The sequence below is a fragment of the Labrus mixtus genome, chromosome 13 (assembly GCF_963584025.1).
Source record: "Labrus mixtus chromosome 13, fLabMix1.1, whole genome shotgun sequence".
NCBI classification, from domain to species: Eukaryota; Metazoa; Chordata; class Actinopteri; order Labriformes; family Labridae; genus Labrus; species Labrus mixtus.
In genome coordinates, this window is record NC_083624.1 from 26,064,974 (window position 1) to 26,091,941 (window position 26,968).

General features: G+C 41.7%; 2 protein-coding genes across 5 annotated transcripts in view; one reads left to right on the forward strand and one right to left on the reverse strand.

Annotated features, from left to right (window-relative positions):
• On the forward strand, positions 1-18,395 carry dync1i2a (dynein, cytoplasmic 1, intermediate chain 2a). Of its 4 annotated transcripts, none has more exons than XM_061054443.1 (17): positions 1-153; positions 1,102-1,219; positions 2,108-2,222; positions 3,484-3,571; positions 4,629-4,688; positions 5,054-5,169; positions 9,633-9,719; positions 10,169-10,331; positions 10,430-10,529; positions 11,349-11,474; positions 13,311-13,457; positions 13,544-13,657; positions 14,390-14,523; positions 15,771-15,915; positions 16,806-16,946; positions 17,132-17,257; positions 17,528-18,395. In XM_061054443.1, the coding sequence occupies exons 2-17, from the start codon at positions 1,112-1,114 to the stop codon at positions 17,639-17,641; spliced, it is 1,884 nt and encodes a 627-aa protein (XP_060910426.1). In that variant the 5' UTR covers positions 1-153; positions 1,102-1,111; the 3' UTR covers positions 17,642-18,395. The 4 variants fall into 4 exon arrangements, with proteins under 4 accessions (XP_060910426.1, XP_060910427.1, XP_060910428.1 ...); XM_061054444.1 differs by having other exon boundaries at positions 9,636-9,719; XM_061054445.1 differs by lacking the exon at positions 4,629-4,688.
• The window catches only part of LOC132987401 (electrogenic aspartate/glutamate antiporter SLC25A12, mitochondrial-like), a 21,538-nt gene continuing 12,914 nt past the window's right edge, over positions 18,345-26,968 (reverse strand). The window contains exons 11-18 of the mRNA XM_061054442.1: positions 25,514-25,672; positions 24,488-24,540; positions 24,191-24,271; positions 21,532-21,672; positions 19,648-19,786; positions 19,233-19,391; positions 19,045-19,135; positions 18,345-18,958 (exon numbers count right to left, since the gene is read on the reverse strand). Coding sequence (XP_060910425.1) covers positions 18,751-18,958; positions 19,045-19,135; positions 19,233-19,391; positions 19,648-19,786; positions 21,532-21,672; positions 24,191-24,271; positions 24,488-24,540; positions 25,514-25,672 — 1,031 coding nt within the window. The 3' untranslated portion in view covers positions 18,345-18,750. The remainder of the gene's footprint in view (positions 18,959-19,044; positions 19,136-19,232; positions 19,392-19,647; positions 19,787-21,531; positions 21,673-24,190; positions 24,272-24,487; positions 24,541-25,513; positions 25,673-26,968) is intronic.

Here is a 26,968-nt window from a genome sequence, read left to right on the forward strand (position 1 = left end):
TTTGACCTCAGATGGCAGCAGACAGCCACGTCAAAACTGAACGCTTCCCATTTCTGAACTTCCCAGCATCCGTAGAAAGGCTGGCAGCCCGTTTGTTTTGGCTGTGTTGTTGATTAAGAGGCATTTTCTGTCAGGTCGAAATCCTGATTTAAGGTTTGTAATCTACACGTCAGTGTATAGTTAACAGTGTCGTTACACCCTTTGAACATATTTCTGAACTTTACTCTGTGTTTGTTGTTATTCGTTGTGCGGTCAGTAAAGGAGCATGACATCACTACGGGGTTACCCGGGGCTGCTAGCTAATAAAGGTCTAATATATAATGCTAGCCTAAACTTTGTAGATTTTAGAAGACCCATTTCTTTCGAAAATATATTAACTCAAAACTAGTGCTTCACTTAGCTTGGTCTTTGAGGTTTATTAAATTGCATCCTTTCATATTTTAACCAGGAAGGCTAAGCTAGCTCCGCAGCTTGTTTCAACAAGGAAGGCTAACGTTAGCTAAGGCCGATTTGATGCAAACGTAGCCTGAATTTATACGAAACAGAAGCTTGATAGCGTTAAACAACGTAACATCACATTAATGTAACTGATATGTAGTCTGAAAACGTTTACGTTTACATAAGAAAGTGGAAACAAAAGCATAACCCATTGCTAAGCTAACCGGGTGTTGTAAAAACTGTAGGGTGGGGCTCTGCGTTATCTAGCTGAGTGGTCAGCCTGGCCGTGGTTGTGGTTTTGCACAGGATGTAAAGTTGTACAAAGATACACGGCTTTTTCTCCAACTGCTATGTTAATTTAATCACTAAGCTCCAGAGAAAAGAGACAACACTTATTGTTGTTCTTTTAACTGTATATATTCTGCTGGGTGAAGTCTCTACATGTCCTCTTAGCAGTGCAAGGTGGTACCTATAGGTGGTACTGAAGCTGAGAGCATCGTCACTTGAGAGCCTTGTCGGTAAACAATGCAAACACGAGGACAATTCGAGCGCTTGATACTTAGCTTTTGTTTTGATTCGGTTGAGACTGAAGCACACAATCTGTCCCCAGGACAGGTGTTCTCTTTTGAACTAGAAAACTAACTAAATGTGTTGTGTACACAGCTGTGGCATCATGTCTTCCAAAAGTGAGCTGAAAGCGGAGCTTGAAAGGAAGAAGCAAAGGTTGGCACAAATCCGAGAGGAGAAGAAAATAAAAGAGGAGGAGCGCAGAAAGAAAGAGGTATGTTTAACATGCTGGCACTATTTGAATAGTCACTTATATTTCATGCAAAAAAAAGTGAATATGAGGCAAAAACGTGTCTGAAACTGGGCAATGTGGGATGTTACACAAACAGTGTTACTGTCCAAATGCTAATTTAACCTACATTTGATTTGTGTGAGTTTTGTTACTCAAGATGCTGCAGGGGAGTAGGGAAAATAATCAAATCTTTAGACATTTGGCATTTTGATCCTATGATAACATTTTGGTAAAAGTCCCAAAAGAAATAATTAATTACTAAATATGGTCAATTCATATTATATTATGTTGGGTAGAAGATCTGTTAGTTATTTACAATGAGATATCATTACAAAAAGATTTTCGGGACGATGAGCAGGTGAGATGTGAAGTAACAGTATTATGTTTTTTTCTCATTTGTGTCGTCAACATTTCAGATATTAATTGTACGTATATGTAGATGATTTTGCAGCCATTGTATTTATGTATTAACATACAAAACATGTGGAAAGAAAGTTAACTGGAGCTCATTTACAGGATTTCATGTAGTTTTTTCCAGTTTCAGGTGAATAATCTTTCAAATATTGCAATTAACAACCGCACACTAATAAAAGAGAGCAACATGTCAGCAGTCAGTTTGTCCTTCACATATTTAAAAATGTTTTTAATGCTTACAAAAGAGACAGTAATCACATCCCTTACAGGCTTTATGATTTAAAGTTGTAGATAAAATGATAATATATAGGAATAGGAGGTATAGGAATGAGAACCAAGGAGTGAAACTTAACTCTGAATCTCTCTGTGCTGTACACGTCATTGTCTGAGATCATTGCTATATATTTGAGATATTTAGACACTGTTTTAACAGGTGATGCATCTCTTTGTTTCAAGGCGGAACAGTTAAAAGATGCTGCCCCTCATCAGGATGATTCTGACCTCGAGAGAAAAAGACGAGAGACTGAGGCTTATCTACAGAGTATGGGCTTAACCTCAGATGTTCCTGTTGGTACGTTTCATATTACCTACTCTCAGACATATGACCGTCTTTAATCATCACCCCAAACATATCTGTTCGGTTCCTGGACATTTTCATATCTTCTGTTTTGTATTGCTTTTTAACAACCAGTTAACTAAACTGTAGCAGAAGCTTATTGGTCTTTACATCTCACTTACATTCATTTTGTGGAGACATTTTCACCAGTGTTTTGAACTTTTGACCAGGGATTCTGGGTGTTCACATTTATACTGCACGAGGATAACGATCAGAAATGTGCAGTGGAATGTTGTTAACATGTCGACTTAAGTCCCCTGACCTCGGACCAGTAAATCATGTGTTTGACTCCTTTAAAGCAAGAAACATGCCAGTGTTCAACACGACTGCATCTAAAGAGTCATTGACTTGAATATAGGAACATATCAGATGTTATGACTTTAATTCTGGGTTCTTGTTTTATTGCATTTTGTCTCATTAATCACAGTCGTATTTATAAATATTAAAGGCTCGTGTGGAGGCAAAGATCCTCACCATAAAACTCTCAGCCATTATTTTACCATTACATTCTGATAACTCAAAATATTATCATTTCAGAAGATTCAGCGTGCAGGACTTTAGAGGTGTATCAGTAGAATAGCGTTACTGTCCTTATCAACTGCATTCAGAGAGTTTATTTTAGATTAATGTAAAAACTAACCAGTTGGAAAGGAGAACAAAATAACTTGAATAGGTTGCTGAAAAAGGTCAAAGCATATTGCTGAAAGAGTCTCCCATGTAGAACTTGAAAAATATCAGTCTTACAGTAGATGTTTTTATGTTTTGATATATTTCACTAAATGTTTATACACATGTCGGACACGTAAAAACAGGAATTAAATTAAATTTATAGTTAAAATGATAGATTTAGAGTGGGTAGAAAAGAGCACTGTTACGTTGCTAACAGCAGGTGGCAGAAGAGATCCATTGGAAAATGTTCACTTACTGGATGCAGACAAACTTAGAAAAGACATGAAAACATGAAAGGTTTCCATCTGTTCTACTTTATTTAAATTGATTGAAACATTCATTTAAGAATGGAAAAATTAGTGTTATGGTGTTATTAAACATGTTTTCATAGAATGTGAATTGTCAAAAGATAATCTGCTTTATGAGTTTTACATTCATAACAACATTCTCCTTAAAATGTAGCATGGGATTCACATGACAACATCATACTTTGAGGCGTTTTTAACTATTTTTGTGAATTTGATTATTGTCTGTCTTGACCATGTAGCCCCTCCTCCCACATCTCCAACAACCAAATCTGCGGGAACCCCAAGTGAGGCAGGGAGCCAAGACTCTGATGGAGCTGTGGGACCCAGGTACAAACACACACAGGGACACACACACACACACACACACACTGATGCATACACTCCCAAGGAAAGTGTATGTAACCGTTTCTCCCTGCCTCCTGTACAGTACATTTCAACTGTGGAATCAATCAATCTCTGCTCTTGAACTTATGGCTATTTTTTCTACCTTGGGCATGATTTTTCAGAGCTTTGTACTTATGATCTGATCTTTGTATGTCTTCTCCAAATGTCTGCAGGCATTTGGAAAAGCTAATGCCAGCAAGGATATGATTTCAGTATTTTAGGGGGGTCAGTAAATTAGTCCAGAAGTATTTTGATTCTGCTTTGAAAAAGTATTTTTGCATCACTTTGAACTCCACACAAAGCTTATGGAACTGGTTAAAGCATGATTACATTAAGAACAACTGAGCTTAAGTCTTTAATAAGTCTTGTACCATTAAAGTGAATGATGACGAGTTTATGCCAACTGAGTGCATGTTTATTTAATTTGTGTGCCGTTGAATTAGGACAATCTTAAATTAACAATAAAACGGCAGGCTGCTGTGATGCCTGGGGGACTTCTTAACCCCTAATTAGAGCCCCTTCCCTGGGCTGAAATTCAAGCTCCCCCAGTGTCCCATCAGGCCCAGGGAGCTGTTCCCCCTATGTGTTGACTCATTTCCCTCACCAGCATGGCCATTTCCTACACACATGGAGGTCATGTTTTCTCCCTGAGGGTTCTCTCTCTCTCCCTCCCGTTCTGTCAACACAGCACTCAGAGCCTTTGGTTTGACACAGAGCTCTGGCTTCACATCATCTCACTCTGAGAGTCTGCGCGTCCATGCATCTTAAGCAGATACTTTTATTCACCTCTGAGTATTCTGTCTGCAGATTGAAGCTTGATATGCAGTGACAAAGACATTCCAGTCGTAATTGTGTTTTGATAACATGTGAATTGAACAGATTTGTTAGCTCAAATCCAATCAGCATGTTGTGTGCCACAATGCTAACTGTATATCCTCTCCTCATTTGTGCTTGCTTGTCTCTTTCACTAATGCCGCCTTGTTGCTGTGACACTAACCAGGACTCTGCACTGGGACTCTGACCCGTCCACTCTTCAACTTCACTCTGATTCTGAGCTGGGGTACTGGACACTCTCTTCTCTCCTTTCCTGGTCATTTTCCCTTCTCTCAATCTACGGCATGGTTACTATGTCTTCCAAAGTCATAATTCAGCTAATTGAGACCAGGAAAAGCGTCAAGCAGTGCATGCATAAGACAAAACGCTTTTAATAAATTCACACTGGGTGTTTAACTAATCTGAAATCTTTGCCATCTCATGGAACACTCTGTTACTTACTTTGATCAGCACCAGAGTCCTCTCCCATGAAGCAAAAAGAAACAATGGATGAGAAAAGTTACAGTCAATTAATTGTTTGTACTATGTTTTATTTTGGTTTTTTTAAGTGATCCCAGGCTGTGCAAAGTTTGAGATGTTTTGTGTTTTTAGGCGTGCGACTCCTAAACTGGGAATGGCCAAAGTCACACAGGTGGACTTCCCACCCCGTGAAACTGTGTCCTACACAAAAGAGACCCAGACACCTGTCGTGACCCTGCAAAAAGAAGGTATTTCTCACTTAATGTTCCGCCTTAAGGTTAACCTTGACATATTGACAAACCCTTTGAATCTACTGAGAACATGTGGACGCTAACAGAGCTTTATTCAAGTATAGATTTAAAGCTTCCTGGCCAAAAAAAAAAATCTTGTTTTGCTGCACAACCTCTTGAGAATTATGCAAAACAGCAAAGGTCTGTTCAAGTGTACAAGCGGGTTACCGGAAGTGACCACCACGTTGAAGAGGTCTGATTTGAGATGAAAGGATAGGGGGAAAAAACGAGGTCCAGGAAACACAAGAAGCCGAAGGAGAGATTAAATTCAGACAAGCCCTGCTCTTCTGAACCTAAAGCCTGCTTTGGGATAATTAATGAGCAGGATGAGAAAACCAGTGACAGGAAGGAGAAAGCGATTTAGGAGGGAGATATGAAGCACTGCACATATGTCTGCTCGCTGCCTGTGATGCATGTCGATATGTATGTAATTGCTGCACTGGAACCTTCATGTGGTCAGCCATGGAGAATATTCAGGCTACTAGCATCCACATGTTGAACAGATGTTCGATTAGATATGCAATATTTGTGGGTGTGCTGCTTGTTCTTGGTTGATTTACGTAATGACAGATGGCAAATCGTGCGCTCGACTTAAATCCTGATTAGAATTTTTTTTTGTTTTTTGTCCTGATTTTTTTGTTTTTATTAGACAGATCTGACAGAACTGCGACTACTGGAATGTCTCCTAAGCCGTTTGCTCCATTTGTTTTTGCCTGAGCTGACACGTTTTTGTAAGCATTCTGAAAGCCTGTTTAGGATTTTAAACAGCGTCCTGATTGGTGGTTGTTGTCCCACCAGGTGATGTGTAGAAAATTCTGATGTGCCATGCAGCGAGAGTAATAAAAAAAAAAGTGTGATTTTGTGGAAAGACTGCAAACAGAACTAGCGAAGGATGAAGAGCATCCCTCTGTCTGTCGTCGCTCTTTACTCTGGACTCTACTGGGCATTGTAAAACTGTGTTAAACAATGATGGTTCCTGCCAGCTGTTCAACACGAGGCCCCCCCTTCCCCTCTCTGCCGCTATGTAATCATTTCATCAAGTTCCCTCGCTTCCCTGTCTTCTCCCTTCACCGAGCAGGCACATAACAAAACACACTCAGTGACATTGTGCATTTTCACACCATCACTTCTGGCACTCGATGAGGCGGCATCCCCCTTCCCTGCTCACTTGCTCCCCTCGGCGCATTTTTGATGCGCGGGGTGGCTTCAGGCCGGTTCTCTGATTGAGCGATTTATCATGTTGTCAAAAGGGAGGCGACGGCGCGGCACTCTCAAGGTCAGCGGGCGGTGGCGTTTCGAGGGATTGTTGTGTCCTGGCGGCTGAACACCGAGGGTTTCAACAGAGTCTGCTGGACACAAGAAAGGAGGGGAAGATTTTAACATCACCTGCCCTGCTGGCATTAAGAAAACCCCGGATCAGTGAAGGAGAACACATCTTTGTTAATATGTGTTTTTTATTAATGGAGCCGTATTGCTTTATTTTACCATGAACAGAAACTGGGCATAGTGTTTTTTGTTTAGCTTAGCCTACCCTGAAAAGTCCTCATAGATATCTTTAGCTGTACTATCTTTATTTGCTTAGTTTAATACGATGGGACAGCTCATTTGCATTACTTCTGTTAAAGTTAGTGCTATTCCTCTGTAGGTCATTTCAGGATTTAAAGCCCCCTGATTGGTGAATTTCTGTGCCCCAGGTACAGTATTCCCTCAGTGCACTAGTATGTAATATGTCGCATCAGTAGGCACTCCTCAACAAGAGGCAGTAATTATTGAGTAAGATATTGTTGGAGGTTGGTGTGTGTGTGTCTGGAGTGGTTGGTATGGTGCCGTGTTTAAAACGGCTTGTCAGGATTATGAGTATGTAGAGCAGTTCAGTAAATCTGATATTTAATTGAATATGATTGTTTTAATCACTCTGAATTCAGAGGCAGGTCAAAACTTTTAATCACAAAAGCCCTTTAATGGCCTTCTTGTGTGGAGTGCCACTTGTAATTGTGGTCAGCTTTTATGCACTTGATGATTAGTACTGTGAAATATCTATTGTATCCCCCTCCCCTTACCATACAGTAGCTTCTCATTTCTAACAGAACATTTAGTATGTGATCCTTTTTTTTCTTGGTTTCAATTTGTGTAACTTAGTCTTTTTCTATGTTTTTTTTTTTTTTAGAATCTATCAGGCATTTGATTTTTAGCAGGAGAGTCCTAGTTTGGGATTTCTGTCAGTGATCTTTCAACTTCGGTGTCATCGGAGTGGCATGGAGTAACCATGTCGACGATGACAATAGACTCCTGTGTCACAGATGACCACGTCTTGAACTGTGTTATCAGAATGACAGACAGTCTGACTCTTTGTTTTTTATTTGCCTTTTAGCAATTTCTCTATTTGCTACATTTCTATACACAATTACAAACATTGTAACACTTTTTGAAGTGCATTTTGTAAGATGTGCTCTGTTTTTAGGAACGGAGAAATGACAGTGCACTTATTTGTGTGTGTAGGGGCGGGGTCTGTCTTATGTGTGCTGGTCTTTTATTGGACAGAAAAACCCTTCTGCACGTGCTGAAGTCAGACTCTTGTTTGGTGTTTAACGTATAGAAAGCGGGAGACACCTGCAGCGGTGGGCAAAGGTCATTTAGTTTTGAACTGGTACATCTTTGGCCTCATACCGTGTTTGCATTAATATATTTTCCATTGACTAAGACCTGTGATTACTAAACCCCCTCCCCCCCTCAGCCCCCCAAAAGCTTTTATTTCTTAAGTGGTACAAAAGCTGTAATTGGGCCTGCTTTCAGAGGAGGTGTCAGTGTATGGGACATGGCTGATCCGGGTGAATTCTGTTAAATGCAACCCCCCCTCCTCCCCACTTCCTCCACCGCCACCCTAGCTAGGCGCTACTAGCCCCCCCCCCCCCCCCCCCCCCCCCCTACACACACACACATCCACAGCGGGGTCACCAGGATCACTAGCTTTTCTCCAAATGGCCATTTTGGCTGGCAGGTGCATTATACCCTTTATTTTCAGATTGTCTATCCGCTCCTAATGCCTGGCAGGTTGATTGCTCTGGCTGCCTCACCAGGGAGAGGGCTGACGAGCACGGTCGGGACTATCTGAAAGACAGTGATTACTGTTTTCCTTTAAGCCTGATTGAGGCCCTTGAAAGGAAAGATTTTAACCTTGTCCTGTTGGTTGCAGGGTATGGCCGTACATTGAAATGGCTCGTGTCATCAACCCCGGTTTCAGTAAACTCATCAGTGCACCCAATAACCTTCTTCCCCAAACCTCCATCTGATAAAAAGGGATAAATCACTTCTATGGACAAAGTGACAGATGACATTATCATTCAGATTATCTCAGTAGGAAGGAAATTCTGGCATGCGGTGCTGTCATCTTAGATTAACTTTAAAACTCATACCAAGATAAACGCCCAGAGGAACCAGGCGAGTATTTTCCTCTTCTGGTGAATCTGTTTTGTCCGGCTTTTTCTATTATGCTTTACATTGAGAGCGTAGTCTATATACCATCTTTCAGAGATGTGTTTTGAGGGGGAAAAAAAACACATTTATCTCCTCCGAAGTAGAACCGGTGTGCTGTTTGCCAGCTGGTCTGGCCTGTATTTTGTTGTACATTCTCTGAGGATGAATAGGAGTTGCAGGACCTCCTGCTAGGATGGTAATTGCTCGGGGTTTGCTGTTCAGGGAGAAGCTTGTCTCGGGGCAGCCAGGCGGAAAACCTCTGTGCCATCCCCATGCCACCTTTTGAAGACAAGCACAAGACAATCCCAGCGTCGCCATCTGCTTTTGCACCATGCCGTCATCTGGTCAGACCGATGGGACGGGGCCCGGGCAGCTGCTCCACACCCTCTGCCCCGCTGCCCTGTGTGTCCTAGAAGGGGTTCAACCTGCCACACTGTGACACAGAGGAAGCGGCAACACTGACAGCTCGACTCTCTATTGAAAGGCTGCAGTCTCATTAACAGTTAGGAGAGACAGGGGTCCCTATGACAACAGCACACCCGCTGTGCTGTGTCCCTTTAACACAAATGACAAACTTTGCCCGCTTTAGAGGAACAGGTTCTTTTTGAAAGGCGACATTGTGACTGACAAACCAAACAAATGCAAGGCAGATACAGAATCAGTCTTTTTCAGTGCACATAATCACCGGGTGGAGCTTTCATTGAGGAAAGAAAATAATGGAGATGGAAAGGTGTAGTGACCAAAAGGTATGAATCGTCTTTAATGAGGCTTGACCGTTTGTGGTGTGCAAGTTATTTTGAATTAGAGTTACGCTGCGTACGTTTAAAATGTTGACAAAATGTTTTTTTTTTCATTTTCTTGTTAGTATGAACTGTGTTAGACATTTCATTTCTAATTAAACATTCCTAAGTGTTTAACATAACTCCCTCTGTGATCAACAGAAGAAGAAGAAGAAGAAGAAGAAGAAGCTGCTCCACCTCAACCTGTGATCGAGACTCAGACCGAGAAGCCGGACCAGAGAGAGGAGGAGGAAGGTACTTGAAAATTAAAAAATAAATCAAGCCACTTTAGTTATCCAGGGATTTTTCTGCTCTTAATTGAAACATAACTTTTCATATTCTGATGGTTCAAGTTACTTTATTTGTACCCGTAGGTAGATTTGGTTGCAGGGAGAGACACTTACATAAAACACAGACAATACATAAAATACACACAGTGCAAATGCATGGTAGACGGGTAAAAGTGCTGAGGTGCATAAAGTGCGCAGGTTCCAATCACAATTAATAAAACAAGTTGATCTGTAAAAGCTACAGAGCCAAGAACACCAGAATAAATAATACATGAATAAAGAACCACTAAGAAGCATGACAACAACTTCTCCGGCTGCTATCTCCGTCCCTCCATGCAAGGCCTTCATGAAGTTGGGAATCAGAAGAAGGGTCCCTTATTTCTTTTTTCTTGTGTTTGTTGTGTTTCTGTGCAGCTTCCCCACACGAGCTGACAGAAGAGGAGAAACTCCAGATCCTGCACTCTGACGAGTTTGTGAACTTCTTCGACCACAGCACTCGCATCATCGAGCGAGCTCTCTCAGAGCACGTGGATCTCTTCTTTGACTACAGCGGCCGTGACCTGGAGGAGAAGGAGGGGTAATAATTGGACAACTTGTGTGCTTTCTTACTTGTAATTGGCTTTTGAAGAAGTGTTTTTATTGATTTGCGGTGCTTTTGTTTTTGTTTTTTTCCAGTGAAATCCAGGCCGGAGCAAAGCTCTCGCTCAACAGACAGTTCATGGATGAGCGCTGGTCTAAGCATCGTGTCGTCACCTGTCTGGACTGGTCCCTCCAGGTCTTCTTTTTTTTTATTTTTTTTATAGCTTTTTTGTGATTAAACCAACAGACAAACACATTTCTCAGAGAAGCATTTAAAATGTCAAATGTCTGCCACTGTCAACATTTAAATCCTAACAAATTTATTGTTTGTTTTTTTTCTTCCAAAACTGTCTAATAATTGTTGTTAATTGGCTGTTGAAACAAGTTAGCTTTGCACAGCCATAATGCTTTATGATTAGCTATCTTGAGTTTGACAGCATATACGTTCAGCCAAAAGTCCCTCAGGAAAAGTTAGTTATGTCCCAGACAAATTGTCACTTAGTCGGAGGCCGTAATGATTTGTTTCCCCTGGTGTCTAAGGTCATTGAATCCATGATCTGCAATGACTTCTGACAGTGATTGAACAGCAGCTCTTTGTTAACAGAGTTTACTCACTCAGAGGGATACTGAAACCTCTGTTATATAAAATAATGAATACATAAAGTATAAATCTCAGATGAAGAATTCATGCTATTTCTGGAGGAATTCTTCTGCCTGTGTTTTTTAATGATAGAACTTCAAAGAGTTTCTCTGTTTTACTCTCCCTCTGTAGCTTTAAGTTGAAAGTAGGAAAGGAAATTAAACGTAAGTTACCAAAGTTTGTAAGGGGGGAGGGGCTAATTAAAAGGACCATAAATCTTAAGAAAAGGGTTAGTCATTCTTTCAGGCATTCAGCAGCTCCGCACAGGGCAGGCAGGGCCACATGGAGCCGAGCCCAAGGGGCATGTCTAATACCCCCCCCCCCCCCCCCCCTTCCCCAATTCATTTGGCATGATTCTTTTTTCTCTGTCACCAGTATCCTGAACTCCTTGTTGCCTCGTACAACAACAACGAGGAAGCTCCTCACGAGCCAGACGGCGTGGCCTTAGTGTGGAACATGAAGTACAAGAAGGCGACGCCGGAGTACGTCTTCCACTGTCAGGTATTAAAAAGTATCTCTGCTTGTTTCTCTCCCCCCCCCCTCCCCCCCTTCCCCCTGTCCTCACTGGTGGTTTCACAAACCACCAACCACCCCAGTTAGTTCACCCTACTGGCATCCACCTCCACCACATCCATCCACTAATACATGTTTGTGAGGCTCCGTAGACGACCTGTGGTGCAGGAGTCCAATGGAATCCGAGCGCTGCAGCAGGATAACGTGTGTGAGGCGAGGCTGGTTATCATGTGCATCCAAACAAGGAGCCTGTGTTCAGACGAGCTAGCTGCTCCTCCCGCTCTGCCCAGCCTTATTATAATACCTGCCCCGGAGGCTCCGTCACCGAGACAAGTAGAGTAGAACCACATGTTCGCTGCCTCCAGAGCGGATGTAGAAGCAGGCGTTTTGCTCAGATGGATAAAAACTGAACAGAAGTGTGAACGCAGTTTTCTCTGTGCCTCCCAGCTGGCCTTTAAATTTGATTTTTCTTTAACCGTGCGTCACACTTTGTTAAGAAGTCAGTTTGGAAAAAAATATATATTCTGTTAAGATGATGTTAGGTGAAGTGATGAGTGCATGTAGGCCACCCAAAACCCAAAGTCAAGTAATGAAATACACAGATCAAGACGTGGTCCAAGAATTTAAAATAATCCTGTTAATGAGTCTGGAAGGTTTGTATATTTCCCCCTGAAAAAAAACTGAAGCATGAGTGATGAAGGACACAACCAAGCATGTTTAAGGAAAAGAGGTAACACACACAGAGAACACATCTGTGACTTTGAGATGAAGCAGAAAAATAACTGGTCCCAGTTGATCTTTGATGAAGTCCAGCATTTAGCAAAGCTGTAGCTGGTAATTGATTTGTTCCAGTTTTTGCATTTGTTTCAGTTACCTCAGTGTAGAATGAACTTCTAAATTAACAAGTTATTTTGACTCTAGATAACTGAAATAACTGGAAGCAGTGTTGGAGCTGGAGCTGCTGTTAAACTCTGTTGTGTTTGTCTGACAGGTGTTTCCATTAGCATGTCATCATCATTTAGGGTAGGTTCCGAAACAAGTCTAGAGCAGTCAAGATCATTTGGACAGTAGAAAAGAGCCCATCGCATTATAACGCCATCGTTTACTACTCACAGTATCGTTTGGAGCAGAACATCACAGCTGAGCAAACAGTTGACCCCTGACACAATTGGTTGATAATATATAAAGTTTATTTATATAACGCTTTTCGCAGACAAAGGTCACAAAGTGCTTTACATCAACAAAAACAACAACAGCATACATACAATGAAAGAAGAAAAAATAAAGAAAAGAAAAAATGAGTACTTCATGGACGACATTATAAAATCCTGCTATAACCAAGAACAATAATTGGCACAATAAAACATAGATGAGTAGGTACACTGGGTGGACCTGATTACCCATAGGCCTGTCTAAACATTAACGTTTTTAATATGATCATTTTAAGTTAATAAGTTCTTATATTGAGTTGTTTATTGAAAAAAAAACAGCTTTCTCACTACTTTTTATACTCGTATCCATGCAGCATGGGATTACAACCCTGTACAAAAGATCCCAAATCATTTGAGCTTGAACAGTAAAATTTATCAGTTTCCAAATTCTTCCTCTCTTGGTGGTATCAAATATCTGTCATGCTCTGGTAAATATCATTCTGTACCTCTATATTAACCCGCCCTACAATATGGCAGAGAAAGCAATGAGTCGTTGTCTTAAGGTCGACCTGTATGACTGACGCCTGACTGAGGCCTGTATGCATATTTGTTCCCTCCTTAATAGCTCAACCTCCTCACCTGTCACTTTCTCTGTTTGTTTTCTTTCTCACAGTCAGCTGTTATGTCGGCTGCCTTTGCAAAGTTCCACCCTAATGTCGTGGTCGGGGGTACCTACTCCGGCCAGATTGTTCTGTGGGACAACAGGAGCAACAAGAGGACCCCAGTGCAGAGGACTCCCTTGTCGGCAGCAGCACATACGGTAAATGAAACGAATGAATAATTAACCTCTTACCTTTATTTAAAGCAAAAGTGAAGAGTACAATTCTCCCCTGATTCTGTTTGCAGCACCCAGTCTACTGTGTGAATGTGGTTGGCACCCAGAATGCCAACAACCTGATTAGCATCTCCACTGATGGCAAGATGTGCTCGTGGAGTTTGGACATGCTCTCTCAGCCACAGGTAACATACGGTTTATTTTACTGTGTGTGTGTGTGTGTGTGTGTGTGTGTGTGTGTGTGTGTGTGTGTGTGTGTGTGTGTGTGTGTGTGTGTGTGTGTGTGTGTGTGTGTGTGTGTGTGTGTGTGTGTGTGTGTGTGTGTGTGTGTGTGTGTGTGTGTGTGTGTGTGTGTGTGTGTGTGTGTGTGTGTGTGTGTGTGTGTGTGTGTGTGTGTGTGTGTGTGTGTGTGTGTGTGTGTGTCTTCTGAGGCAAAATGTGTTAACGCTTAGGATTTAATATTCAACCATAAACTTCAATAGCTGTGTTAATAAAACATCAAATCTTAAATAGGTGAGCTTTTTTTTTCATTTTGTGTAACTTTCTGTCTCCTCGCTGTCACATTCCGCTCTCTTCCTGTTTCCCCCCTTTCACATTAAATGTCAAATATTTCGGCCGGGCTCCTCCTTCTTTTTTTCTTTAGCTTTCCAGCTTCCCCTCGCTTATTTTTTCTTCAACTCATTTTTCACTTTCCAGGAAATTAACTTTGCTAGCTGTGTCATTTCATCCGCGCTGCCAAGACCTCAATGTCAAACTTCCATTTTTTATGGAGTGCTAGTTGAATTTAGATGATGCATCAATAAACTGTCAAGTGACTTTTATAGGTTGTGCTTGGCAGCATGTGTGTTAACATTAAGCCAGAGCGAGGAGCTTGTTAAAGGATGTTGTTCCACTGTGGCTCCTCCTCCTCTCAACAGGACAGCATGGAGCTGGTGTTCAAGCAGTCCAAAGCCGTGGCTGTCACCTCGATGTCTTTCCCCCTCGGAGACGTCAACAACTTCGTGGTGGGCAGCGAGGACGGCTCTGTGTACATGTCATGTCGTCATGGAAGGTGCGTTCACAAGCAGCTCTGGTCCCCGGTGTCCCCCCTCCCGAACATGGCCAGGAAACTGAGGCAGCCTGTCAGGGCCCACCTTGCACCGAGTGTCAAATAAATATAGCCCACTCACTTCCCAGTGCAACACAAATCCAGCACTTGATCTCCCGCTGTTTGAGGTTTCACTCCTGACCAGCCATCCTGTTTTTCCTTTCCGCTTGTCAGTTGTGTTTGTAAAGGTCGTTCAACATAAACAGGGCACACATGCAGGGGAAACAAATCATTTTTTCCCCTCTTCACTTTTTTCTCTCTCTTCTTTTTTCGGTATGTTTCTCTGGGTGAGAGAGTTTGTTTACAGTCAGTCGTCCCGGGGAGAAATAAAAATTGCTAGTTCATCCCACAATGTTCTCAATTGAGAGTCTCCTCTCCTCCCCCTCCCTCGGTAATATGGCTTAAATCAGAGCTGCCAGTGAGCAGTGTGTTAGCATGTCCTGCAGTGTGCCTGTCGACCACACTAAGATGAAAGCTGCTAGGTTTAGCTGTGCAGAATCCCCTCTGTAATAGAGGGAAGCATTTCCCACCTCATTGACGATGGTATGATACTCTCATCACAGTTAATAATACATAAGCATCACTCACGCTGAGTATTTACCTCTCTGCGTTAATTATCAGAGCCTCAGTTGGTTAACAGCCGTGCAACATGTGGTTGGGAGGTTGCAGGCACTTTTGCTGCCCTGCTGGTTATCACATGATATTTAAATAAGAAATGAATGTGAAAAAAAAGTAGAGTTATTAAATACAAAGAAGGGTATAGACAATAAATATCTCCTGAATCAGAGGTCAGTCTACCCACTATCTAGACAAATCTGAACCCCAGAGAGTCACACAATTTTGCAGTTCAAAGTGAAGTCAGACTGAAACAAACAGTCAGCAACACATACCAGCGTCTGCATTGTAATAAGTGGTGCTTAATTTAAGTCTGACCTCACCTTATTTGTTCTGTAACAGGATACCATTAGCCACTCTATACCTAATGCCTTCCTAAAGACTGTTTTATTTTGGGAATCAATAAAAATCTCTAATGACTTCTAAAAAATATATATATAAATATAATTCTTAATGCACCTCCCAAATTATTGTTTTGGATTTCCATTGAAGTTTTATGCACAGCACAATGTATCACACCTAATTATATTCAACATCATGCTGGATTCAACATGTCGCTCTGTTTGCACTGAACACTCTGTGTGTGTTCTCCACAGTAAAGCGGGCATCAGTGAGATGTTCGAGGGCCACCAGGGGCCCATCACAGGGATCCACTGCCACACAGCTCCCGGGCCTCTGGACTTCTCCCACCTGTTTGTGACCTCCTCTTTCGACTGGACTGTCAAGCTGTGGAGCACCAAGGTACCAGACATATCTGTGCTGATATGTTAATGTCCCAGAATGCCTCAGGGTTTCTTCATGTGTTTGATCCATGTGTGTGTTCTATGCCCCGGCTAAGTTTGATATAATCCAGCATTTCCTCATTATGTTGATTTCCAAGCCGCATTCTTCTGTTATTAAAAGGGTTAGTGAATTGGTTTGGAAACAGAAGTCACAATACAAGAGCATTTTTAAGCCTAGAGAACTATCGTGTTCCTACTATTATGACAAGATTTGGTTAATACTGACACAACAGGGGAAAGGGAGAAATTGAATTCAAGTTATTGTTCTTTTGAAATTATGAGCAGCTGTGGTAAAGTAAAGGTTAAAAGGAGTATTAACAGCTAATGCTCCTCTTTTGTTAGACTTAGCTTTCTTGGAAAATAAGTTAGAGTGAAATAAGGAGACAAAAACCTTTCATGTGAATAAGATGAACCAATGAAAAAGTCTGACCATGGCATGATTCTTATTACCTGCTTAGATGATCTCAGATTGAGCATCATACCTTCACGCCTGCACGGCATGTAAGCAGCTTTAATGCCCTTCCTGTCTTGTTCACCATTTAGTGTTTATAACTGCAACCTAGCACTCAGCACAAAACCAATAAGAGTGTCATTGGTTTGAATGTGTTTGATCATGAAAAATTAAGATTGAGCACATTTTGAAAGGTTTACATTTCATCCAAAGTTAAACATAAAAGGCTGTCCTGAATTTTAAATCAAATCATCCAATAGCTGTCAGGAACTTTGACCCTTGACCAGAGTTTACCTTCATTTCTATTTTTAGATTCAGTATAAGTTATATGTATCGTTTGCTCATGCCTACCTATCACTCAAGTCTATAACGTCTTTTACCTTCAAATCTCTCTGCAGAATAACAAGCCCCTCTACTCGTTTGAAGATAACTCAGATTACGTGTATGATGTCATGTGGTCTCCCACTCACCCTGCTCTGTTTGCTTGTGTTGACGGAGTCGGCCATCTTGACCTGTGGAACCTCAACAACGACACGGAGGTATTACAATCCTGAGCAGCACACATATATTTCATCACTGTTTTACTTCCAGTCCCCAGACGAGTAACTAATCTCAATTATTCATCCTCCTTTGCTTTTTAATCTAATTCCTTGTGAGGAAGTAGTACAGAAATTAAAGGTTTTTTTCCATTCTTATATTTTTTTCTTTTCTTGTGTACTTTTAGGTTCCTACGGCCAGCGTCACAGTAGACGGTAACCCGGCCCTCAACAGGGTCCGATGGGCTCATTCAGGCAGAGAAATCGCTGTTGGAGACTCCGATGGGCGAGTTCTTGTGTACGATGTCGGAGAGGTGAGCAGCCATCACTGGACTTCCTACCTATTCATTTCTTTATTCATTTTCCTCACCTAATCAATGAAGCAGGTTGTTGCAGAAATGATTGAGAATCTTACCTACTGTAGGGATTAATTACTCGACAACTGAAGAATTCAATTTAAGATTTTCTGAGAGGTTCTTTTTATTTTATTTCAACTATTTATGGTTTGCATTTGTACTAGTTTCACTAACATGCACACAGAGGAATAGAGTATTTTTCATATTTGAATAATTTTTGTCCCTCAGCAAACTTCTGTTCCACGCAACGACGAGTGGACCCGCTTTGTACGCACGCTGGCAGAGATCAACGAGAACAGAGACGACGCAGAGGAGCTGGCAGCTCAGCGCCTGGCCGCCTGATCCACTCACTGTGCACGAGATGTTTAAGGGACCAGTGCTTGTTTTATTATCAGCCTCAATGTGAGGGGTAGGACAGATGTGGTGACAACAGGACAGAGGAAATGTCTTTTGTTTATTCCTCTCTCTTATTCAACAACACTGCTGAGAAGCCACTACGCTGGCTTCTCAGTAATCTGGAGGGTCTTTGTTTGGATTATCAGAAGCGACAGGGCTATCAACCTCAGACACTTACAGAAAGCCATATTCACAAACACAGACAGGTCGTCCTGTTTCTAGCCAGATGCCTTAAACTTTCATTTTATCTCGATTGTAAAATCCATCCATTTCTACCAAAGTTTGAGTAAAGCAATCACATCTTGAAAACACCTGGGAATGTAATCCTACTATCACTGTCGCCCATGTTGCCACCTGTTCCTTTAAGACTGATAACTGGAATTTTTCCCCAGCTTGTAAAATACTGATATATCAAAATTCAAATTTCTTTCTACTTCTGTATAGTTCTATAATGCACTAGTTCTCACTGATGTAGTGGTGCTGGTTAGAGTTGAGATAGTAGGGATATAATAAATGCCTAAGAAGATGATCATGTATGCTGTTACTGCTCGGTGATTTGTGTAATGTACGTGAGAGGGGTCTTAACAGAGATCGCTCGTCTCCTGAAGCTTGGTGTTGAAGCTGAGAATGTAATTTTCACACAGAAGAAAACAGTTTGATTGATTTATTTCAATAAAATACAATAAATACATTTAAATTATTTGCCCCAAGTCCCCGGCCATTATTTCAAAACGAACACTTCTGAAAACGTCTGTACATCGTCGTGTCTTTGAAGTTTTACTGACACATGCATGCACACCAGAAAAGCCATCACACACCAGAAGAAGCAGTAACAATCCTTTTGTAAGGCCATAATGTCCCTCTATAGAGAAGTACAATATGTACAATAAAGTTGTGCAAAAAAAACAAAAAACACAAGAAAGCCCGACTCATGCAGCATTCAAAGTAAGACAAACGCTCAAAGGCATTGATTTGTACTCGGTTCAGTTTAACGCTTCTGGAGGAAACATGACTGTAGCAGCATGCAGCCCTCTCAGGCACATCAAGCAGACGTTTTATAACGGCTGCGGCTTCACTTCCAACTCCGCTGGTTTGACTGTAACCTCGCTGGAAGACTTGAACTTTGGCAGGTGCAGCCCAAACTTCCTCTCCACGCCGGCAAAGGTTGCAGCAGCCAGGCGGTAGCCCCCCACGTGGTCTGCAGTCACAGAGGGAAGGTCCTCGAGAGACGCTTTGGCAGTGGGCTCTGAGCCCGCAGGACGACTGATGAAAAGAGACGGATTAGAGGCTGGAGGCACTTCTTACACTATCTAAAGGTATTTAGGTTTGTGAAGGTGTAAAGTACTTACTGTCCTCCGAAGTCTATGTATAACCATCTCTGCAACAGCTCGTAGGTCACAAGGGTCACACCAAACTGTGGTGAAGATCTGAAAACGCGAGCTGCCACCAGAGAATAGTTTGTAATTTACAATATGGGATAAAGAAACAGCCATGAAACTACTAACAGAACTGTTGATTGTGGGGTTATTGTATTTACCTCCTGTACCCTTCCAAAACGCCTTGAAGCCTTCCTCCTTGAGGATCTTCCTGAAGCAGTCGATGACTCCGTTATACGAAGTCTGGCCTGCTCGGGCGGCCACCTGGAGCCTGGTCTTGATGACATCAGCGGGGGTCACCAGGGAAGCCGCCGGAACACCTTAGGATTCCCAACAGACGCGATGAAGCACAGACAGGTTCTAACTTCCTAGCTGCAGCATCATGCAGGGCTTACAATGGGTGAAGCTGTATATATGATTCAACAAACGCATTGCAAATACGTACACAGCCAGGATTCAAAGGACAAACAGAGGAAACTAAACTTCATTCCTTGTATTTTTTTTGTAACAGAAAAGATCCCCCATCCCTCAATTAAAAAAAAACAGAGGCAGCTGAACTTTGCTGTTGTTTCTTACCTGCTATAGCTCCAGCTGTGAGCAGCTGCAGGGCCCCCAGCCTTCCGTCCTCATCAGCCAGTTTAGTCTTGGTGTGGGCATAAACAGGGAAGTAGATAGCGGAGAAGGGGATGTCACGCAGGAAGCAAGCTTTGGCTCCCTTTAAGAAAAAGAAAAAAATATATATAAACATGGTGTTCAGAGGACGTTTGTCTTGAGATTAATTGACCTCTGAGCTGTTTTGTTCAACCTACAGGGGGGGCTTTAATGTTGATGATGGAGCCAAAGAGCCCCAGGCAGACATGAAGCCTAAAGAGAGATCCATCACACACACACACACACACACACAGAGGATTGCCATGGACCCTGATGTGCATGCTTCATCTGCCAAGAGAATTAAGGGTTTTTCCTTTTCTTTTTTTTTTAACAAGCCACAAACTGTCTGCTCCTCATTAAAATATGGAGTATGAACACACGAGTGGAGCTCCAAGTAAAGCCACAAGGATCTGGAAAGGAGCAGTAGCAGAGCGTAATGCTTCGCTAATTCACTGTCTGATGTTGGCCACGACTCCTTCACATGTTTAACACTGTTTAAGCAAACCGTCAGAAAAATGTCCTCTTCTGATCGTCATCATGTCTGTGTACTCACACAGCAGTCCTTCATCACCCCAACAGAACAGCAAAAACAAAACTCACACAGGGATATACAGAAGTGGAAACTAAAGTACATTCAATACACTAATCTAACAAGGGAAGTATTGAACTTTAATCTTTGTTAAATCGACCGTTTTTTGGGGTTACAATTATTTGATTAAACAATCAGGAGTTAGCTGTCACCGCCAAGAAAAGTTTTCCAATCTTGTTTGTTTAGCAGCAGGTTTATGAAAAACTATTGACCTCATATATAAAAGCTGGTGGATGTGTTCGGCTTGAGTTAATGAAATACTCATTTCAGTTGGACCAGATCCACCTCATACACATGCAATTACATGACAAAATGGAACCCTGATCTCTAAATAAAAGCAGATTTTTAGAAGCCCTGTAAACTTCTTCCTGACAACTGTTTTTAACAACAGCAAACAAGCTGACGTGATTTTTATTTGAGTCCAAACATTTAGTATTTGTACTTATGTACATGGTTATTAATTGCTTCTGCTTTTCACAAATGCTTAGAAAGATGTTACATTTTGTATTTCCAGTTCAAGGATATATAATAAATGGAAAACTTAGATAAACTTGTTAAAAGTCCTGTTAATATATCTAAATTAAACTTACAATAATCAAGAAAATATAATTAAAAAACATAAAACCTGGACAGTGACACTTCAGCTCTGGTTCTGCTGGAGGTGTCTGCCTGTTTAAAGGAAGTTTTTCTTTGTCACTGTTGCCAGATGTGAGGATCAAATTTTCATTTCATTTTCATTTATTTCGGTCACAAGAAAAAACAACAACATTTTGACCGAAAAGGTGTAGGCTGAAGCATTAGCTTATTACACCTACCCTTGTTACAAATCTTATTATTTAAGACACTACTAGTTTGGTTACAAAAAACAAAACATATCAGAACAAAATTTGTTCCAATAATTTCTTTCAAAACAAAACAAATGAAACAAACAAAAAATCAGGCAAAACAAGTCATCCAAAGTTTTGTTGGTTTTGAGGGACTTGTGTTTGATATTGTATAGACTTATTACTGAATTTCACTGACTGCTACATTTAAATTCATTTAAACTAATCAATAATGAAAATGTCTTCGACCAAACTTCTTCTGTCTGTCTTTCCTGTTACAACACACCAAAGTGAACAGTCTGTTGTTTGTATTGTTTCTGAGGAGCGTAAGAGAATGTCCTTGTATGACAGTGAGCAGAGGTTGCTGCTGCAGACGTCATGGAGGTGCTGACCTACCTTGTAGAGGCCAAAGAAGCCCAGGTCTCTCACAACATTCAGGGCACTGACCCGGGGGCCTGTGGTGATCTCTCCAGCCACCTGCAGACGGATCTTAACAATCTCCAGAGGATTGGTGAAAATCACCTGGGAACCTCCAGCCTGCAGGAAACACCGGGGACAAGAAGCACAGATGTAAGTTTCTTAGATTAGAGAGGTGAACTTTGGGTGATGATGTAATGATGTGTAAGCATTTCTCTCAAGTAGGAATTTTCTAATTATCTCTGTAAACTTTAGCACAAAAGACACTTTTTTCCTCCTGATCTGATTGTGTCTAGTAACAAGACGGCCTTGATAGAGAAGGCATTGATAGAAGAATAACTGAGGTCAGAGCAGAGCAGGCGTCGGGTGAGTAGAAGCCCTTGGCTCATGGTCGGGAATCTCTGACCCTGGCAGCGACCCTCTGCCCCCTCGCCTCCCCCCCCGAGGCACCTCCTGTGGCAGGGTTGAGCGGCCCGGCCTGGCCTTGTGCCGCACACTTCCCCGATTCACCCCCCGTTCCCAGGGGAGAGCGCTGAATCACCCGGACGGCTCAGGGTACGGACAGGCAATGCCCTGAAGGCTTGGCACCCTCTGACTCGGGCACATTTATCACCCGCCCCAAATCGAATCAGGCCCCACGATGGCTGCTGGTGACATTCAGGGGAGGGGGTCTTATCTGTAAACATCTGAGCAAAGGGCTAAAAAAAGCTCCGGCACATTTAGTCATTTTCAAAGTGGAGGGGGGAATATCCGCTGCTCTGAAGATTGATGCACTCCCTCTCTTTTATCTTCTTCTCCACTCTAATGATGGCATCATTTAACAAGCTGTCAGTTTCACCAGACTCCGACTTCACTGAAATAAAGGAAGGATTTCTGGATCATAATAACACATGTATGGATACAAGCAGGTCAAATATGGGATGTATTGTTAGGTGTTGAACATGTGTGTTTGAAACATCCCCGTGGTGCCGTGTGCAGACCTGCACTGCGGCCATGCCTCGGGTGTGTACTGCGTTGTCAAACTCAATCACACTGAGCCAGACCCAGCTTCATCCAGGACCCTCCGGGGGCCTCTTCCTACAATTATACCCTGACAGGGGTCCTGACCCTGCAGACCCAAGCTCCTCTGTGAGCAACCTGCAGGCTCTGCTGCAAGGCCTGCTGTTACACTTCAGCACAGTCAGCACAGAGCCAGAGTGAAGGAATGACATCTTAACTTTATCTCTGCACTTATAAGATGTTTTCAGATTTTACAATTTGGGCCTAGATAGAAAAAAATATCCAAATGATACGATTTCAGAACAAATGTTCATTTATGACTTCAGGGAACTCAAGCAGGAGGCCAAAGATCAGCTACTTTTACAGAAACTCCAGTAATGAGTTATAGGCGGGTAAAATGTTTCAGAGCAATTAAAAAAAAGACACTTCTCTTAGTTTAAAGCTTCGGTGAGCAGTTTTTTTTATATTTTAATGAAACATAGTGAAGTTAAAACTGATGCCTCTACATGACCTTCCATCAGTGACATGATTGATTACTTCTATAAAGTTATTTTTAATGCCTGTCTGCCCTGCGGGGTAGTTGTAAGTTGAGGTGATAACAGATATTTTAAAAATGTTCTATGATAATAGATCGAGTCTGAGTTTCGTGTGAGACCTAAAAAAATAAAGAAGATCATTTTTTTGGGTCAGAAAACACTACTTACAGACAAAGAACAAGATCAGCAAAGAGATAAATGGTCCTACTTTGTCCACAGGGGGCGCCGTAATAAACACAAAATCAAGTTCCTCACTGGACCTTCAAAACCTTTTAAAGATACTCAAACTAAAAATACTTCTTAAAGGTGTCTTCGGCTGAAAAACAACAAATAAATGAGTTTAGTCCACCTGCTGAGTCTGGCTAGTCTGATTTGTAGTTAGAAACTATTCAGAGGGTTAATCATCACCATACACAGAAATCAATCAGCAGTTAAGGAATGGTAGAATGTATCACAACACATTAACTTCATTACTACAAATGTGAGGTACTTGAGTATTTACATTTCATGCTGTTTAAGTCTTTTCCATGACAACTCAGATGTAAAAAAAATAGTCTACCACACATCAAATATTAGGGCTAAAGTTGATGAATGTTGTTAAACTATGCTGCTTACAAATAAATGACTCAGTAAGAATGCAGTAACATACAGTTTAACAGCACAGGCTCTACATTAAGATATCTTTTTATCTTCTCGAGTCGTTCTGCTTAAATGACTGATGTTTGAAGGTGCTCTCACACCTGTATACAGACATTACATTTAATGCACACAAAACTATCTGTCTAGAACTTCAGCTATTTGAACATTTATGTTGTGAGAGGGGAAAGGGTTGGCAAAGTTTGCCGTACATTGAAAATGCATTAATTTACTTCATCTCTGTTCAACTTATCGATTTACTTATTCAAATTAAAAATAAACATCAAGGATTTTATTATCAAAAGGTTAAGCATTACTAGGGCTGCTTATAGACGTAAGTAAATGTTTACCCTAAAGATAAATGTCCAGTATTTACCCGTTTTAATAACTTTACATCAGGTGTCCCTTTAATGGGTTTGGAGTTCATTTACAGGCTGAATTTAAAATATCTTTAAAGTGTTGCTTACACATCCACCAGCGAGAATCTCTGCAGGCAGAACGATGGAACCATCTTGTGTGGTGAACTTGTCTCTGACAAAATCATTCACCTAAAAAAAAAAAGAAAGAAAGAAAGAGGGGCACAAATGGAGACAAAAAGCAGATGAGACACAATCCCCATCCTGATAGCAGGGCATTAATGTTAACTTGAGGTTTGCCGTCGCATCTTGATTGCGAGGAATGCGTTTCTCCTTCATGTTTTTCACCCACAGTGAATCAATCTGAGCAACTTTCTGAACACTTAGCTCCACAGTGGAATGACTTGCCGTGAGTTTGATAGCTTTCTCCGGGGCAACGCCGATGAGCTGCGGGAGGAGACCTGCAAAATATTATTCATAGATACCATTAGAATACCTGACAGACTGAGAGACAAAGTCTGGCTCGAAATGAATGCACTCTTTTTTTTTTTTATCTTTGCCGAATGAATACATGAGCTGACAGCTGGGACAATGTAAGCTGCAGGGTTCTCTCGCCAGCGTAAAACAAAACCATAAATATTTACTGATGTGGCTGATACATCTGATGCACCAAAACACACAAAGGTCCCATTGACAAGTCCCAAAATATGACACTGCTGGTTGTGTTTTGAATCAGCATTGTTGAGGCCCTGATCTACTGTTGGTGGGGAACAGAGAGAGCTGTGTGGTCACCGACAAAATCAGGTGAAGGCTGGGGGGGGGGGGGGGGGGGGGTGTGCTACGGTGGCGATAATCACCATACTATTTCACCGGCCGTCCTTCATCGAGCCAGATAAACTTCTGAAGGAGCTGCTGAGCGACTGCTGCTGGTATGCTGCCAAAAGAACAGCCGAGCGTGCATGTCTGTAAGTCAACCAGCCTCTTATCATGTGCAGCAGAGAAGCAGAGGAGGCAGATCAGATCAGAGAGAGAGCTGCAGCAGTAGATGGCAGTCTTGACTTCCCTCATATGAACAGCCTGAGGGGTCGAAGTGTTGTATATCACGAGCCTTCAGCACCATTATCACCCTCTGCGCAGAGCCAGATCAGACACTGCTACTACTACATGAATCTGCTGGTCATTTTACCTCTCAGAGCTCTCCCAGGAGTTGAGATAATGAAAATGCGACCCCTGGGTGCTGCTTTATTCACCGCTGAACAGGGAGGGCAAAGGTTTCTGGTATCAATTAGCAAAGCCATGCTGCTGATATCAGCCCCTGCTGACAAATCCTAATGCTTTCCCATCAGACGGTTTGTTTTGCACGATACCCCACATGCATCATGCCGGCACACAGACTTCAGTCCTCCTGTGAGCTGTGAATCTGTAAAGTGTTACCTCTGTAGAATCCAAAGAAGCCTTCGTAGCGCAGAACTTTCTTTGCACAGTCAAAGCTGTTCTTGTACATCAGCTCTCCTACAAAGGAGCCTGTGGAGCGCTGGTTCTGCATGCGGGTCTTCACCAGGTCAATGGGGTACACAGCAGTCGCTCCAGTGGCTGCAAAACACAAACAGAGACACATTAGGAAACTGAGGATAACACATAACTCTTTCATTAAAGATTAGACCTGCACAATATATAACACAGTTTAATATTGGGATTACAATGTAAGGTGTGATCATTTCAAATATACATATGAGGGCGTATAAGTATTAGCTGACAGTCAATCTACAGTCTATTTTGTCTCTGTGTTTTCACAGCTAAATTGGCTTCATCTGACAGAATCAGAATACTATAGGAGCATGAGCGTCATACCCAGGCCTCCATCTAACAGGTCAAATGTATGCATGCTGGGTGAGAAAGCTTTGCTTGTTTACATGAAATAACTTTTCTTATGCATGGCGATAAAATCAAACATTATAGATGTTTTTATTGGAAATGCTCATAAAGCAATAACAATGCATTTGGGATTTATTGTGCAGCTCTATTACAGATTCATTGTTTAATCTGTGTAATGTCAGAAAATGGTTAAAAGAGTGAGCACAAAAAAACTTCACAGAGTGAGGGCGGTGTCTTTAAGTTCTTTTTTTTTCAAACCAAGAGTCCAAAACCCTTAAAAAATTAATCTAAAGGAAAAAACCCAGGTCTTACATTCGAGAATCCCAAAATTGGGATTGTTAGGGACTTTTTGCTTGAAAAATTACAAAAGGGATAAATCAACTGATGAATATAGTTATTTAATTTCTATAGATCTAATGTTTATTAAGTATTTTATTTATATCTCAGCTGTTAAAAAATAACTTCTCAAGTTCTAAAGGTGCATAGGAGCCATGTAAGCATCTTATTTTATTTTGCTAATATGTACAGTAACAGGATTGTGATATTCAGTGATTATTCTGTAGATACGTTTCAAAGTGTTTAATGATCTCAGAGAAACTAAGAGAGATGTTGTTTGTTTAGAAAAACTGGCATGAAGCTGTTGTTGAGTAGGATGTGTGGTAACTCTGAGGGAACTGTAAAGTTTTCGTGAAGACAATGCTGCTCTGAACTCGTTCCCAGCTTTACTTTGACATGACTGAAAACAGTCTGCTGGAATGAAGGCTCATTGAAAACATGCAAACTGCTGCATCAGCACAGAGCAGGGTGAGGATCAGCTCATTATCGCCCCTGAGTCATGGCGGTTTCAGGAGAAGACTCATGTTATACGTGTGGTTTACTGACCCTGGGTGCAATGACTTTGTATGTATCGGGAAATGCACACACACGCACGCGCACACGCGCACACACACACACGCACAGGGTTAGAGTGTGTCCCTATCCGAGGGCTGGTTATGTCAGAGGTTCCTTGTATCA

Excerpts from the sequence above, each read along its gene's own strand:
- dync1i2a (XM_061054443.1), top strand. The coding sequence starts at position 1,112 with ATGTCTTCCAAAAGTGAGCTGAAAGCGGAGCTTGAAAGGAAGAAGCAA. Across the intron at positions 13,458-13,543 it reads TGTCGGCAGCAGCACATACG|CACCCAGTCTACTGTGTGAA; the intron begins GTAAATGAAACG and ends TTCTGTTTGCAG. Across the intron at positions 15,916-16,805 it reads TCAAGCTGTGGAGCACCAAG|AATAACAAGCCCCTCTACTC; the intron begins GTACCAGACATA and ends ATCTCTCTGCAG.